This window comes from Malus domestica, chromosome 16 (genome assembly GCF_042453785.1).
Source record: "Malus domestica chromosome 16, GDT2T_hap1".
NCBI lineage: Eukaryota > Viridiplantae > Streptophyta > Magnoliopsida > Rosales > Rosaceae > Malus > Malus domestica.
In genome coordinates, this window is record NC_091676.1 from 30,869,538 (window position 1) to 30,886,021 (window position 16,484).

General features: G+C 39.6%; 1 protein-coding gene across 1 annotated transcript; it reads left to right on the forward strand.

Annotated features, from left to right (window-relative positions):
* The first annotated feature begins 13,809 nt into the window (after window positions 1-13,809).
* LOC103424037 (cytochrome c oxidase subunit 6b-2) lies at window positions 13,810-16,247 on the forward strand. The gene is made up of 4 exons (XM_008362103.4): window positions 13,810-14,017; window positions 14,934-15,022; window positions 15,115-15,196; window positions 16,053-16,247. The coding sequence occupies exons 1-4, from the start codon at window positions 14,009-14,011 to the stop codon at window positions 16,104-16,106; spliced, it is 234 nt and encodes a 77-aa protein (XP_008360325.1). The 5' UTR covers window positions 13,810-14,008; the 3' UTR covers window positions 16,107-16,247.
* Window positions 16,248-16,484: the final 237 nt, after the last annotated feature.

Here is a 16,484-nt window from a genome sequence, read left to right on the forward strand (position 1 = left end):
CCTATCGTTATTCAGAGTGATGCGTCTGCTGTACCCAATACCGTGAAGTTAAATGGATCAAATTATCCTCTTTGGTCCAAGGTTTTGGAGATGCACATCGCTGGACGCGGTAGGAAGGGCTTTGTGACTGGGAGTACCAAGGAGCCTGCTGAGACTAGTGCTGAGTATGAGACGTGGGAGACAGGGAATGCAATAGTAAAAGGGTGGTTGATCAACTCCATGGAACCTACTATTATGGGTTTTTTCATTCACCTACGTACTGCTAAAGAAGTGTGGGAAGAGGTAGCTCGGACCTATTATGATGGGGTTAAATCGTTCAGACTCCGTCAAGAGGGTCGGCCAGTTGGTGTGTATTATGCTGATCTCAAGTCTGTTTGGCAGGAGTTAGATCAGTGGAGACCAATCCAGATGATATGTGCAGTGGACCTCAAGACGCTTCGAGAAGAAATTCAGATTGATCGTGTGTACGCCTTTTTGGCGGGATTGGATGATGTGTTTGATAAAGTGCGTAGTGATATTTTACGTACTCAACCTTTACCTTCTGTTGAAGAGGTGTTTTCTGTTGTTCGACGTGAAGCTCAACGACATGCTACCATGATGGGTGGAAGTAACAATCAAGGAGGGTTTCCGTCCATGGCAATGATCTCTCGGCCAGCTGGTACAAATCGTTCTAGTAATTATTCTAATCAATCTTTAAATTCTCGTCCCTTCAACCGAGAAAATAAAGATGATTTGAAGTGTAATTTCTGTGGACAAACCCGTCATACTGAGGATACATGCTTTGCTAAGCATGGGGTGCCTGATTGGTTCCCAGAGTTAAAGAAAAAATTGCGTGCCAAGGAGCGTGGAGCAGCCGGGTCCAGTGGAGGCCGTGCCTCCCTTGCTGCGGCTACACCCACTGTTCAGGAAGCCGTGCCTAGCCCCAGTGACTCTGGTCAGAATTTGTTGACTCGTACTCAGGGTGCCTCGTCGTCCGACACAGGTACCATGGGACATGTTCTCTTAGCCTCCGAGAAACAGCACCATACAGGTTGGATTATGGACTCTGGGGCAACGGATCATATGACATATGATAAAAATATGTTTCAATACATGACTATATCTCACAGGAAAAATATATCAACTGCCAATGGTACTTTGGCACCCGTGTGTGGTGCCGGCACTGTGCATCTCACCCCGTCACTTTCCTTACATCATTGCTTGCTTGTTCCGTCTTTATCCCATCACCTATTATCCATACCACAGGTTACTGAACAATTGGATTGTGTTGTTCTAATGTATCCGTCTTTTTGTCTACTCCAGGATATTCAGACCAAGGAGATAATTGGGCGTGGCACTAAGAGAGAGGGGTTGTACTACGTGGACGACGTCGTTTCTGGAAGAGCAAATGCAGTTCGCGCGTCTCGGTCTAGTAATTTACAAGCAGTGTGGTTGTTGCATCGTCGGTTAGGCCATGCATCTTTTGGGTATTTAAGGCATATGTTACCTAGTTTATTTAGTGGAATAAATGAATCAGACTTACATTGTGAAGTATGTATTCTTGCTAAAAGCCATCGTGCTTCTTTTCCGCCTAGTATGAATAAAAGAGCTTTACCGTTTGAACTTGTGCACTCTGATGTTTGGGGACCATCTCCGGTTGTTACTTCTTCTGGGATTAAGTGGTTTGTTACGTTTGTTGATGATTGCATCGTATGACGTGGCTATATGTGTTAAAAAATAAGAGTGATGTTGGTATGGTATTTCGGAATTTTTCTCAAATGCTTCGGACCCAATACTTCTCTGTGATTAAAGTTCTTCGTTCTGATAATGGTGGTGAATATATTAATCGTGAGTTGTCAGAGTTTCTTGGTGATCAAGGCATTCTCCATGAAACAACCTGCCCCTATACTCCACAGCAAAATGGGGTGGCTGAACGGAAAAATCGCCATATCTTAGAAACGGCACGTGCACTACTTCTGGGTGCTTCTGTTCCTAAGGTTTTTTGGCCTGAAGCTGTTACTTATGCCGTCTACGTGATTAATCGTATGCCTTCTCGGGTGGTTAATTTTCAAACTCCTTTTCAAGTCCTCACTCAACATGTTCCTGTGGTGTCTTCTCATACTCTCCAACCCCGGGTCTTTGGGTGTGTGGCGTATGTGCATATTCAGAAAATTCATCGCACTAAGTTGGATCCGTGTGCACTTCGTTGTGTGTTTGTTGGTTTCTCCTCTCACCAAAAAGGATATAAATGTTATCACCCTGCGACTCGTCATATGTATGTTACCATGGATGTGACCTTCTCTGAATCAGAGTATTTTTATGCTCCCGTATCTTCATCTTCAGATCACCAGGGGGAGAGCTCTAGTGATGATCTGAAATGGTTGGACTTGGAAGGAATCCCTGTGGTTGATGCCGTGCATAATGGGGCAGTGATCATACATGCCGAGAGTGATAAATCTGCAATTGTTGCCGCGAGCAGCATGCAGTCAGAACCGGTTCTAGATGAGAGTGATCCCGAGAGTGATAAATCTCCAACAGTTGTCGAGAGCAGCCTGCAGACTATTGCCGAGAGTAGCATGCAGTCAGGACAGGTTGTTGACGAGCCTACTAATGTACCCCCCTCTCTCTCTAGCTCCACAGTGTTGCCCAATGAATCTTCTCTGGATATACCTGAGGTAAGTATTGTGGATGATTATGTAACTAATACAAGTAATGATGTAAATACATATAAGCTACCACCCAGACAAAATCGGGGTGTGCCACCTAACAGGTTTTCTCCGGAAGGCAAGGTGAAGTATCCAATAGCCAACTATGTCTCATGCAATGGTCTTGCACCAGAGCGCAAGACTTTGGTGGACAATATGGAGGCTACTCGAGTACCAACCCGTGTGGAGGAGGCTCTAAAGGATCAAAAATGGGCAAACACAATGGATGAAGAAATGTTGGCGTTACAGAAGAATAATACATGGGAGGTGACGTCTTTACCAAAGGGAAAAAAAACAGTTGGCTGTCGCTGGGTGTTCACTGTCAAATACAAAGCCAATGGATCAATCGACAGGTACAAAGCAAGGTTGGTAGCTAAAGGATACACCCAAACATATGGTGTAGATTATCAAGAAACGTTCTCTCCGGTTGCCAAGATGAATACGGTACGAGTTCTGATATCTTTAGCTGCTAATATGAACTGGCCATTAAAACAGTTTGATGTGAAAAATGCCTTTCTTCATGGGAACTTGGAGGAAGAAGTATATATGGACTTTCCTCCTGGGTACAGTACTGGTAGAAGTACCGGAGTATGTCGGTTGCGTAAGTCTCTTTATGGGCTTAAGCAATCGCCTCGTGCATGGTTTGATAGGTTTACTCAAGTTATGAAAAAGATAGGGTATTACCAAAGTCATTCTGATCATACATTGTTTGTCAAACGGAGACAGGAAAAGGTGACGGCCTTAATCATCTATGTAGATGACATGATTATTACTGGGGATGATTGTGATGAGATTTCAAGGCTGCAGAGAAATCTTGCGGCTGAGTTTGAAATGAAGAACCTAGGGGATTTGAAGTATTTTCTTGGAGTCGAAGTTGCTCGATCTTCTGAAGGTATTTTCTTGTCACAACGTGCTCACGGCATTTGTGAGCTTCTCTGGCTTCGAAAACTTCTTGAGGGGCTTGGGTTCAAGCCAAAGAAGACCATGAGACTATACTGTGATAATAAGTCAGCGAGGGATATAGCTGATAATCCGGTACAGCATGATAGAACAAAACATGTGGAAGTTGATCGACATTTTATTAAAGAGAAACTTGAAAGGAAGATTGTATCGATCCCATTTGTGAGTTCAGATGAGCAACTTGCAGATGTTCTAACTCATGCAGTATGTAGTCGAAAGTTTGATGACTCACTTGTCAAGTTGGGCATGTGTGATATCTATGCACCAACTTGAGGAGGAGTGTTGATCATGAGTCAATATTAGGAAAAAAGGAATGTAAATAATAGGAGTCCTTTTTAAGTAGGTTTGTATTAAAGCTTTTGTTTCCTTGTGGAACTTAGATTGTACATGTATATATTTCAGAACAAGTAATACAAGAAGACATTCCGTAAAAGTTCTATTGTTACAAGATGAGCTTGGAACTCACCTTGATTTAAGTACAGCTTATCATCCGCAGACTGATGGACAATTAAAGCGAGTAATTCAAGTATCGGAAGATATGCTTTGTACATGCATACTTGATTTTGGTGGAAAATGGCACAAGTACCCACCACTTGCTAAATTCGTTTATAACAATAGTTATCATAGTAGCATTGGTATGGCGCTTTATGAAACACTTTGCGGACGACCTTGTTGATCACCATTGTGTTGGGCCAAGCATGAAGATCGAATTACTCTTGGCCCATAAATCATTAAAGAAATGAGTGAAAAGATTAAGGTTGTTTAAGATAGATTGAGAATTGCCTAGAGTAGGTAAAAGTCTTATGCTGATAAGAGAAGACAACCTCTTGAGCTTCGAGTTGGTAATTTTGTATTTCTGAAGGTTTTTCCTCAGAAATGAGTGAACCGGTCTGAGGTGAAAAGGAAGTTAGCACCCAGATACATAGGTTCATTTAAGATTAGTGAACGTATTGGACCGGTTGCTTATAGATTGGATTTGCTGCCAAAGTTGTCATACATACACAATGTTTTTCATATATCTCAATTAAAGAAGAGTGCACCCGATATCCAACAAATTATGCCCTGGGTTAATCTGCCACTGGAGCAGACTGTGTCCTATGAAGAAGGACCGATTTGTATACTTGATCGAGAAATGAAAAAGCTTAGGAACCGGGAAGTGCCTCTGGTGAAGGTTGAATGGCAACATCATGGAACTAAAGAAGCCACATGGGGACTGGAGTCTAAACTGAAAAATAAGTATCCCCATCTTTTTGGATAGCATTGTAAATTTTGAGGACGAAATTTGTTTTAAGGAGGGTGGAATGTAAGATCTTGAAATTTTAAAAGTGTTTTTATGAACTTTGGAGTGTATAAATTTTATAATTTCTAGCTCCTTTTAAGTAGGTGATAATTTTACTTGAGTTCAAAGATATTTTAAGGTAAAAAGATGAAAGTGGACGTCATTAAGATTTCGTAGCATTTTTTGGATTACCTTTTAGAACTAAGATGAATTTTTAAAGTGATTTACATGTTGGACCAATGAGTAAGTGACACGTGGCAGCCAATAAGTGGCTAGCTTGCCACGCGATAGTTGCTAGAGTGACCAGCAAGCATGAGTGATGATGGTTGTGTCAACTTTCTAAGGCAACCATTAGTTGTGTTTACAAAGCACTCTTTCAAGCTAGACGTGTAGGATTTTTAGATGGCAAAAAATATATATGGATGAGGACGGTTGAGGTGTTGCCAGCAAGGTTCTTTAAGTGTTTATTTAGCACACTAGGAAGCTGCTGTCTTCTCCTAGTACAAATAGGGAGCTACAAGCTGAAATTAAACAGCAAAAGGAAAAAAAAAATTCCCTTCAATCTTTCAAAATTCATAACTTTCAATTTGAGAATCCGATTGAGGAATAGTTTTTGCCTAAATGCTCAATGAATCGACCCAACGTTGGAAGGTAAATTTTGAGGATTATTACTTAAGTTTGAATAATTCATTCAGATTGGGATTGTGACTAATTAGACCCAAATCTTCGATTTCAAGCTTGTTCTTGCACGATTTGAAGGCTTTTAAGCCTATTTGATGACTGGAGAACGATTTCTGACACATTAAGGTAAAGATTTACACATGATTAGATTGTTGAGATTTTGTACAAGTTTCATATGAATGAGATTGAGAAATATGATGTTTGATTCGAAATACTTCGAATTTAGATTTTAAAGGACATTTGTATGGAACAAATGAGTTGTACTATTGATGGATTGTATTTTGGCTGAAATATATGTTGAAATTCTAGGAAAAATAGACCTCAAAGTCGCTGTTTTCATACCAGGGACTACATTGCGAAAATCGATTCAATTTTGGGGTACTTTTGTAAATTACCAAAAGTTCAGCGGCCAAAGTGCAATTATCAAAAGTTTGGAGACCTATTTGAAATAATAAAAAATTAAAATACAAGATTTTTATTTTGGTTATGTGAAGGTCCCTATTGGATATAATTGTTGTTATGGGAATAAAGTTGATGTTGTGGCCTATATTTTACAGAGATGTGCGGCAAAGAGAAGAAGAGAGATTGGAGAATAGACTTGAGGAATTGTGTGTTAATTCCCCAGTCCTTGTGCCTTTATTTATAGTAATTAGGAGGAGAGAAACTTGCTTTCCAAGTAATACAAAGTATATTAGGGAAGATCTTCTAGATCTCAAAGGATTCCTACTTTATCTCTACTTAGGATTTACACAATCACATATTGATAAGAACATATGTCACAACACTCCCCCTTGAGTGTGCAAATACTCAAGTAGATGGCGCATCAGATCTTCAGGCAAATGTAGAAGTAGTGGATGAAATCGTCTCGTTTAGTCGGCACAAGTAGCGAATGCGAGTCTCAAAACAAACGGAAGAATGCAGGAGTGGTAAAACTCACAAAACCTTGTTATGGCAAAACCCAAGGTGGGAGAAAAACCCATAGGTTAAGGAGAAAAGTGAGAAGTTGCATTAAGTCAAAACTATACGTCTTCTGGACGCAAGTAGAAGAGCTCACAAGGGTATGATCAGCCCAGGATGGGTGCCTCGTTAAAACCTAGTTAGGTAGCAAAAACCCAGTGGGAAAAATGCTCCTAATCGTAGGGAAAAAGAGTACATTAAGATCAATTGAGTATACTTCTAGATACTCCCCCTGAGTTTGACAAAACTTCCAAATGAAACTACAAGCATCGCAAATGAGAAAGTTACGCATACCAATTCCTTGGACAAGCTTCTGAAATGTAGACTTCGGTAGTGACTCCGTGTAGATGTCAGCAAGGTTATCTGGGATTGGACTGCTTGACTTCAATCTTCTGATGCTCATGCTGATGTAGACACAATATGCTTGGTGTTGACTTGTTGGATGTATCATGATTTGACCGATACATACAGCGTTGTATTCATGGATCGTTGTTGGGACTCAACGATGGATGAAAAATGCAGGGATTTTGAATATGCTCAATAAGAATTCTCAACCATATCTCTCACGTGATGAGACATAGTGAGTCTTGGAACGATTCAAAGGTTTCGCAACAAAAGATCTATCTAGTTAACCTCCAAGATATTACGGTGTTCCTTAATGGTAAAGACATAACCATGCGGGAACGTACCTTGTGTGATCAGATAGACGGTCTGATTCAGCGAATCCCACAAGGTAGGCATCATTCCGAAGATCAAGGGGGTGTGATCTATGCTGAGATGTATAGGGAATAAGCCCAAATCCGTAGTAACGGAAAAAAACGTCTTTAACACCAAATTTGGTGGCGGCGTGTTAGGCGCAGTGCTGCTTTATGCCAAAAGATTATCAGCACATAAGATGTCTGATCTAGTGCATTTGAGCTAAGTACAACAAACGCCAATGGTACTTAGATATGGCTGCCTCACGTTCCAATATGGAACCTTATGCTCCATAACCTCCGTTAAAGGTCTCATTTGCATCTAGCATACAGATGATCAGGATATACTCATACGTAACACCTTCTGGGTCTAGTTTGAGTGGTGGACCAGAATACCATCAAAACTAGCTCGAAACTTCAGGTCGAGGTAATGTCAAGTTCTCCCAAGATCATTCACCTTATAGTCCGACATGCGAGTTAATTTTCTCAACTCTAGCAATTTTGGATTTTATACACGCAAGGGCATATATCCCTAACTGATCAAATATTCACTTAGATGGGTATATCACATCCGCCCGGATAGTTCTGCATCCGTAAAGTGAAGGCTTCTTGGGAATCAAGAGGATGTTCTTGTGGTCTAGAACTATTTGAATCAGTACATGTAAGTCCTTTGGAAACTCCATGTAGGTTCATATCACGATCCTAGAGATACTACAACCACGTTTGTAATGCTGCAATCAATCACATGGCGTATGAGAGAAACCTTGCGCCACAAGGCGTCATATTGCACTATTTCATTCATCTCATTCGTCATAGGTTGATTCTTTTAGTTGACCAATCAGTTCTACGTTGATATTAATCAACGGAACGCGATTCGTTATCGTCGCTTTTCATTTATGTTGGTACCATATAAATGAAACATCATTTATGATAATCTCATTCCAATTCCATATCTCATTCAAACTAGTATACTGGACCAAGAACTTCAGGTCTCGGGAGTAATCCAGATTTAATCTCATGAGATGAAAAAATCTGAGACAGCGATCGAGGGGCGGATTCATTCGTGCCACGCTCCTCCTCTTTTGGGGAGGTGAATCCTCGAACCGAGTTATCTACCATGCTTCTGGCATAAGATAGATTGATTGGCTAGCCGCTAATGTACGAGGGTCGGCCACAATTGTGGTTTTCCTACTTTCAGGACAAAGGTCCGAAGTACATTTGGTACACATCTTTGCAGGCACATTTGCAGCTGGTATATGTGATCTCGTCACTTTTTCTAGATCAGAGGAAGTGTCTGGTTAAACTCTGACGATCTAGATTGGGATCGATATGAGACATAGTGGGGACGTCCATGATAATTCGTGTCATTCTTTAGGAACGGTGACGTTCTTATCTCCCCCTAACGACGGGAAGACTGGCTCATAAAAGTGACAATCCGCAAAACGAGCGGTAAAGAGATTGCCTGTCAAAGGTTATTTAGTAACGATTATTAGAAGAAGAATCATAATCGACATAGATTGCCATTCTTCCCTGATGACCCTTTTGTTCTTGTGTACGTAAGGGCGGTGCAAATGGCACATAGACCGCACAACCAAAGACGCGCAGATGCGATATGTCAGGTTCGTATCTGGTAACCAACTGACACGCGCTTTATAAGGTTGGGTAGTGACGGGCCTCAGGCGGACCAACATGGTTGCTTGCAATATTGCATGGCCCCAAGCAGAGGTCAGGAACTGTGGTACGTATGACCAGTCGACCAAGCAATCATTTGAAGGCGTTTAATGAATACTTCTGCTGGGTCGTTCTGGGTATGAACATGGGACTGGATGTTCAACTTCAAAAGACCCAACCGACATGCAATATCCATCGAGATTTAAAGTGTTCGATGTAAATGTCGATGTAAATTCTCCAACTTATCCAATCAAATAAAGTTGATCAGATAATCAGGGTGGTGAGCCCTGAGCTTGTTAATCTGAGTTACCAGTGTGGAGAATGCAACTTGTGGACAACAACCACACGTGTAACAAACGTGTAGAAGCATCAACCAATACTATAGAATATTTAAATGGTCCATAGGGTGGTTGAATCTATCCACAAATGTCCCATTTGAATCCTTTGTAAAAAGATGGAGGGTGCTAAGGTATAATACGTGTCCAAGTATGATTTCTTTACTTATGGTAAAAAGATGCCCAAAACGGCGCATCACGAATCATCCTAGATATCCCAAACGTACATCCATAGCGAAAATTCCTTAGGAATCGCGGGCTTCTGGCCGACCATATAATGGGGCTGAATGGATGTAATCCATTCGTTAAGCGTTCCATCTTCTCTAGAATATGCATTTAACTATATTCGTAGGAAGTGCAAAAATGGTGATATGCCAAGGAATTTTTACTCCATTTTCTACATTGGGTTCGATATGGTAATAATACTCTCGAATATCCTTAAAGCTCAAAAGGGCGTTCTTCCGGAACGAAGTGAGTATAAGGCTTCCCTTTATGGTAAAGTTAATACCATTGGACAATATAGGGCAGTGCCATGCCCCACAATCAGGTTGGATAAGCCTGAAAGGTTGTTAGGGGATGATTAGGTATGAAGTTAGCATAGAACCAGACAGCTAACTTCCCCACAAAACATACCTAAGCATGAGTTAATTGTAGTCACATGTGGTAATCTTCATTAATTAACTCTTTTATTCGAGAATAATGGTGACATCCAAACACTAATCTTAAATCCGAGAACAAAATAAAGTATTCACAAAATAAACCAAAAAAAAACAATGGGGTTTGGCCAATAGGCCGTCCATGTCAAATTTCGCTTTGCCAAATGTATTAGGTGGAGCAAAATGAGTCTTCACAAATGGACTACGAGAATTGTACTTATTCATGGACGTAACAATTTCAATCATGTTTTGCTTCAGGCAAAAATTCACCTCAGCAGGGAGGTACTTCCATTGGATATGCTTCAGGCATAATTCTTCGAATAAGGATCATGGCGGATGCTTATTCACGTCTTGTATCCACATAAAGTAGTTTACTATTCGAAACTTCCAAGTCAGTGAAATCAAACTTGTTACGGTTCGACAATACGCTGAATGGAGGAAACAAGAATGTGATTGGTGTTTTAGGAAATAAAATTTCCATAAACAACAAATTTAGAACATTCCAGTTCTAAGACATGGTTTGGTTTAAACGGATTTAAGCATGGAGAACTTCGGGTCTCAACATGAGTGTTGCGCATTAAGAAACTTCAGGTTCATATGGCACTTTTCCGAAACTTCGGGTTCGGAAGTATGAACTTTTAAGTTCATAATACCTGCAGACAAACACAAATCTATATATGCAAGCAAATATACAACACGGATATACAAAGATATAACTTCAGGTTTATAATTATAATTGAATTAATTTATTTGGACTTCGGGCCAAATTAAAATGTGGGTGAAAAAAATATAAAACCCATTGGGCCTAAAAATAATTAGGCAGATAAAATGTGGGGCCCAACAGAAAAATGAAGTCCACGGGGTGGCGTAAACAAATGGGTGTCGTGTGACCTAGGCCCAAAATGGGGCTAGGGTATCTCGGGTGGGACTACAGGCCCACGGGGACAGCATGGGGTTGGGCTGCTGCGGGCAGACCCCCAAATTTTTTTTTTCACACAGAGGGCTGCATCAAGCACGCCCAAAAGAAAAAAAAATCCCTTTTTTCAGGCTGGGCCGCTGCAAGCGAGCCCAGAAACAAACAAAATGTGTTTTTTTTTTTTACGCACGGGTTGGCCCGTGACATCTCAAAACAGCAGCAGGCCCAAAGGCGCTGATGCAGGCAGAGGGACAGGAGCCCACTAGGGCTCGGGTTTTGGGATCCAAGACACCCCAGCGGCGCTGGGTGTAGGAATCAAACCGGGGGGATGCCGGCGTCGCTTCGAGCGACTGTCCTCGGGGGTTTAAGGCATGGCGAAGCATGTGGGTTCAATTGGGAATTGTAGTTGTAGACGGCGACCTTTGGTTTCGACGTCGGGGGATCCGAGAACCATCGGGGTTCAAAGAACCCGGTGGTGTTCATCGAGCTTTCTGAAAAAAAACCCATCGTCTTCAACGATGGCTATGTCCCAATCACAACTGCAGGTGTGAGTACCCAGTAATAACGGTGGTGAAGCCGTGGCCGACTTCGGGCGGCACCGTGGGTTAGGGTTTGATGCCAAAGCATCTTTCAGATTGGAGCAAGGGTTTTGCTCCGGTGCTTCGCATCCTATTGTGGGCTCGCGTGAGTCCAGTGATGTCGGGGTCACGGGGAAGAAACCCTAGGTTTCTTGAAAAATTCTAATATAATTTAATTCAATTATATGCATATGAAATTCAATATATATTTCAATGAATCACATATTTACGTTGATGCATATGCAAATAATAGTTTCAATGCATGTACATATGTAAGATTCAATTCATGGTAAATATCAAATTCCCATAATTGCAGCAATTTTGGTTATGAGGCATACACAATTTATGTAGAATCTAAAATACGTTAAACGTAAAGTTGGGTCATGCATCATGGTGAATGTTCATGCTATCAGGGCTTCAAAAATATCGAGTTAAAAGCCGTTGTTTTGGAAGAACCTGATTGCGTGATTATATGAATGAACTGGTTTGATGCAGAAAAATTATTTCTTCAATTTCGGCTTTCATCTTCAAGCTTGTATCACGTTCAACATAAGAAGAAAAATAAATTGAATCAATAACAATATATGAATTCAATAAAATCAAGATTTAATTAATTAAAAATAATTGAAACGTAATACTCCCCTAATTCTAGATGAATAAATTCTCTTTAAATTCTTCTAAGCACAGCGTGAAGAGCGTGCTGATAACGTGTTGTGGCCTATATTTTACAGAGATGTGCGGCAAAGAGAAGAAGAGAGATTGGAGAATAGACTTGAGGAATTGTGTGTTAATTCCCCAGTCCTTGTGCCTTTATTTATAGTAATTAGGAGGAGAGAAACTTGCTTTCCAAGTAATACAAAGTATATTAGGGAAGATCTTCTAGATCCCAAAGGATTCTTACTTTATCTCTACTTAGGATCTACACAATCACATATTGATAAGAACATATGTCACAACAGTTGAGTCATTATATATGGACATATAGTGATATATTGTAATTGTTGAACTAGGGACTCTAATTACTCGCGGTGCTTGCGTTTAATCGAGGTATTGGTGAGGAATATTGCTTGCTTGGCTTGGAGACCAGGTAGGGGGATCCTCACTTACCTTAGTTATGCAATTTTGTGAATGTACGTATATGTAAATATATGAATGCCTGTGAAAGCTGCATATATTTTGCTGTGATAGAACCATGAGGAAAAATGGTTTTGTTTTATATCATGATATGCATATTGTTTTATGTGACAAATTAAAGTGATGACTTGAGAGTGAAGGGGGCATAGCAACTGCCTTGGGTTTCGATCCCCTAAACCTCCTGAGGGGCTACTATGAAGGGATTAGTACCACTACCTTTCTAGGAGAGATACTAGGATATCTAAGGGTAGAGCATTAAATGACATTCTCGCTATACCTTACCATAACTATATTCGTTCAGAGTTGGTCCAGGTAAGGGGTAGTTGGTCATTAGACTGGTCATTAGGCATGTAGCGATTTATTGGGATCCCTGTTTCTTTTAAAAAGGAATTTGTGTGAGCATACAATCTATTTTCAAAACTAAACAAAGCTTTTGTCGTGCATCAATCATTTTCCTATAGTATATGTAGTGTCGTATACTATTTTCAAACCTTGCTGGGGTGGATTCCCTAAGGGGAGCGATGAACGTTTGTGATGCTCACCCCTACTTTATTACAGGACCAGTGCACCTACAAATAGATGATTTGGACTAAAGTTGGGACAAGCGTTGTTTGTTACTTGTCAACTTCTTAGTCGCTCATTGACTTTACACTGGTTTTGTTTGTACATATGCTCTATTCCCTACATCCTGAAGGAATCTTTTGTAGCTAAACTTAGCACTTTGTACTTTCCAAATCGTACTTAAGAGTTGGTTAGTATGTTTACTTACTTTAAACTCTTTGGTTTTGTTGTAAGTTGTAAACTTCTTTGTTGTAAAAATTTTATCCAAATTTCGTTGCCCTTTTATTCTTTGTTTTACCAAAATGATTTCCGCTTCCGTACTACTTAAAAATAAATTGTTTTACTTCCCCTCAAATAGCCTTACATTCTATTGGGAATGTAGTGCTATGGTGTTGGAATTTAATATTATAATATTGCGTTACTAATAAAGCGTGGCACTATTATGTGCCCCTTTTTTGGACGTGATAGGTACAACTAGTAGTAAGTCACGGTTATCCATCCTTTCAGGTGTGGAGAGGCTATGGGGAACTTCACCCTGCTTGTGGTCACAGTCAAGCAAACTTACCAACTCGGAGCATCTAGTTGATTTCTAGTTGAAATAGAGGCATTTTTGGAGATTTGGAGGACTTATTTGCTAAGAAGGAAAAATTACACGGCTAAAATTGCCAACGTAGAAATGAGAGGTACCAAAATTAGAAATTAGTTTAATATTTTAGCACCAAAAACGTAATTTGACCTACTATTTGGTGGAGAATTTCGTGGCAACAGAGAATTAGTCACCGCACGAAGGAACTGGAGAGAAGCAGAGGCAGAGGGAGAGGGAGAGGGAGAGGGAGAGCCCACCCATTTATTCATAAATTATTTTCCCTTTGATCATCGAGTTTGTCTTCACTCTTCAGTCATGGCCGAGGTTAGCATTCCAGACTTCTGTTTTGTTTTATCCTTATACGAATCTCTATTCCTTTGATGCTATTGTGTTTTTCGAATATTTTTATTTTTTTATTTTTTATTTTTTAAATTATGATTATTTTCTTTTTATTTTCTGGGTAATTTCTTTGTAGATTTGACCTTATAAGATTTCTGATTTATTTATTTATTTTATTGTTCATCAATTATTTGCACACGTAGAATATAATTTGAAATAACTCAGGAGATTTACCTTTACTTTTTATGTTTTATGAAAGTTTCCTGATAAAAAAAAATATGGGTTGTTGGAATTATATTTATATGGAGATCTATAAACCTTTGTGAGTTGTATGGAGGCTAATTTGGGGCCATTTACTTTTTCTGAGCAGTATGAAACAATCGGATCCAAAACTTGTCTGCCTGTTCAACCCCACTCTAACAGAATGACTGAATGTCTTTTGAAAATTTTGTGTTAATATTTGCTCCATTTCCGATATTCCTGAATGCCCGTATTTTTAATCGGTACTTCTTTGGCAAGGATTACCGTTCTTGCCTGAACTTTGATTGTATTTTCAGTTTAGAATTTCAGTTATCACAAATTGTCTACTTGTATATGGTTTGTAATAAGTATTATAGGATGTTTCTTGGTATTGTGACCCGTCGTCACAGTTACCTGCGTGGTCTGTATTCATGGATTTCAGTTTTCCTCTTGATCTCATGCATACTTTTGTCACCGATTGGAAGTAGACACTAGTTCATGGAATCTAATGAATGAAATATCCGAAGATGTAAAGTGTAAAGGCAGCATAAAACTGATATTGATCTAGCCCACGGAATGCCACTTTGATGGAGTTTATCTGTTTTTCTTCTCTGTATTTACAATTAATTGTTACATTTTTTTTTCTGCTGTGTTACCTCAGATTGAGCTGAAAACAGCACCTGCTGATTTTCGATTCCCCACAACAAATCAAACTAGGCACTGTTTCTCGCGTTACATTGAATTTCATAGGTAGTTTTTCAAACTTTAGCGCTAGGAGCTCAACCGTAAACTGTTAATTGAGAATTTTCCTTTCCATCCTTAACATGTGAAACCAATTGCAGGTGCGTCTCAGCAAAGGGTGAAGAATCGAATGAATGTGAGAAATTTGCCAAATATTACCGCTCTCTCTGCCCTGGTGAATGGGTGAGTGCATTGCTCATACCTTTTTGAATACTTCAAAACTGATGTGTTCTTATTGTGCCAATGTTTGATTAAGCACTTCATATACCTACGTCTGAAATAAAAAGCGAGAATGGGAAAGGTCCTTATGGTCTTCTCTGGTCCTGTTGCATTGTTATCGGATAAAAGGTCTTTTGCAAGTATGGGGAGAAAGCTGTTCTATAAAATGCTCAAAGTTCAACATTTAAATTATTAAGGTGAACAAGCTTGAACTATGAAATGTGTTCCCGCTATCATATTGGACTTTTTCTCATACAATTATTAAGGATGAATGAAAACAAAATCGTCAAAGTGAAAAACACTTAAAATAGTTTTTAGCTTTCGTTTTGTGTATCTTTTCTTTTACATCTCTCTTGTCATCCTTTTTTCAGTCTTCTATATCCCTCGTTTCTCCCATTTATTTCCCCTGCAACTCTAACAGAAAAATTAAAAACTAAAGATGAATTGGTTATTAAACAGGCCCGAAATTTATACACTTCATTTTCCTTTGAAAGTGAATTGTTGTTCATTGGCTGGACGGACAAGTCTTGATTGTTGGAGAAAAAAAAAATTGTGAAAGCAATAGGATTGAAGCACCAGGAGTCCAGGATTGAAATCTCAAGTTTTTTTTTCCCAGACTATGGCTATATAGGAATTTTGCAGTGATTCTATTTTATTTGATTTTTGTTTGGTATTTGTTTGTTTTCATGTTTTTTCCTTTGATTTTTTGATGATATTCCAATTAATGGTAGCACTTTGTATAGTGAAAAGGTAACGGTACATTTTATTCTCTATTATATCTAAAATCTAACCTTTTTGTCGTGGGCTTGCATGATTGTAGATTGAGAAGTGGGAAGAGCAGAGGGCGGGCGGAACTTTCCCAGGTCCTCTATAATTTAACATGATATCCTCTGGCATGATCTTTCTTTGATATGGAAGTTGCATCGTTTCTTTGTTGGATCTTTGTGAATCAATAATTGACCTGTGTGTTCAGATTTCTTTGATTTTATGGAAATCACCACATTGTTTGTTTTAATTTAAGATTTATTTGATTGTCTGCACAAATGTTTCCATGTTTACTCATTTTTTTCGAGGGTTTTCTTCTTCCATTGTTTCTGGCTATATGAAGTTTGGTACAAGTCATTCAGGCGATTCTATGAAACTGTATACCTGTAGGAGCTTCCTTCGGAATAGATCACCTAAGGCTGCTTTTTGAAAAAGAATTATTTTGCACCTCACTTACTAGTGAAGATGAATGCCGCTAGGCCGTGGT

What these genes read in the sequence shown, in the direction of transcription:
- LOC103424037 (XM_008362103.4), top strand. An exon ending in CGTTACATTGAATTTCATAG is followed by an intron (nt 15,023 to 15,114) that starts GTAGTTTTTCAA and finishes AACCAATTGCAG; the next exon opens with GTGCGTCTCAGCAAAGGGTG. An exon ending in CTCTCTGCCCTGGTGAATGG is followed by an intron (nt 15,197 to 16,052) that starts GTGAGTGCATTG and finishes GCATGATTGTAG; the next exon opens with ATTGAGAAGTGGGAAGAGCA.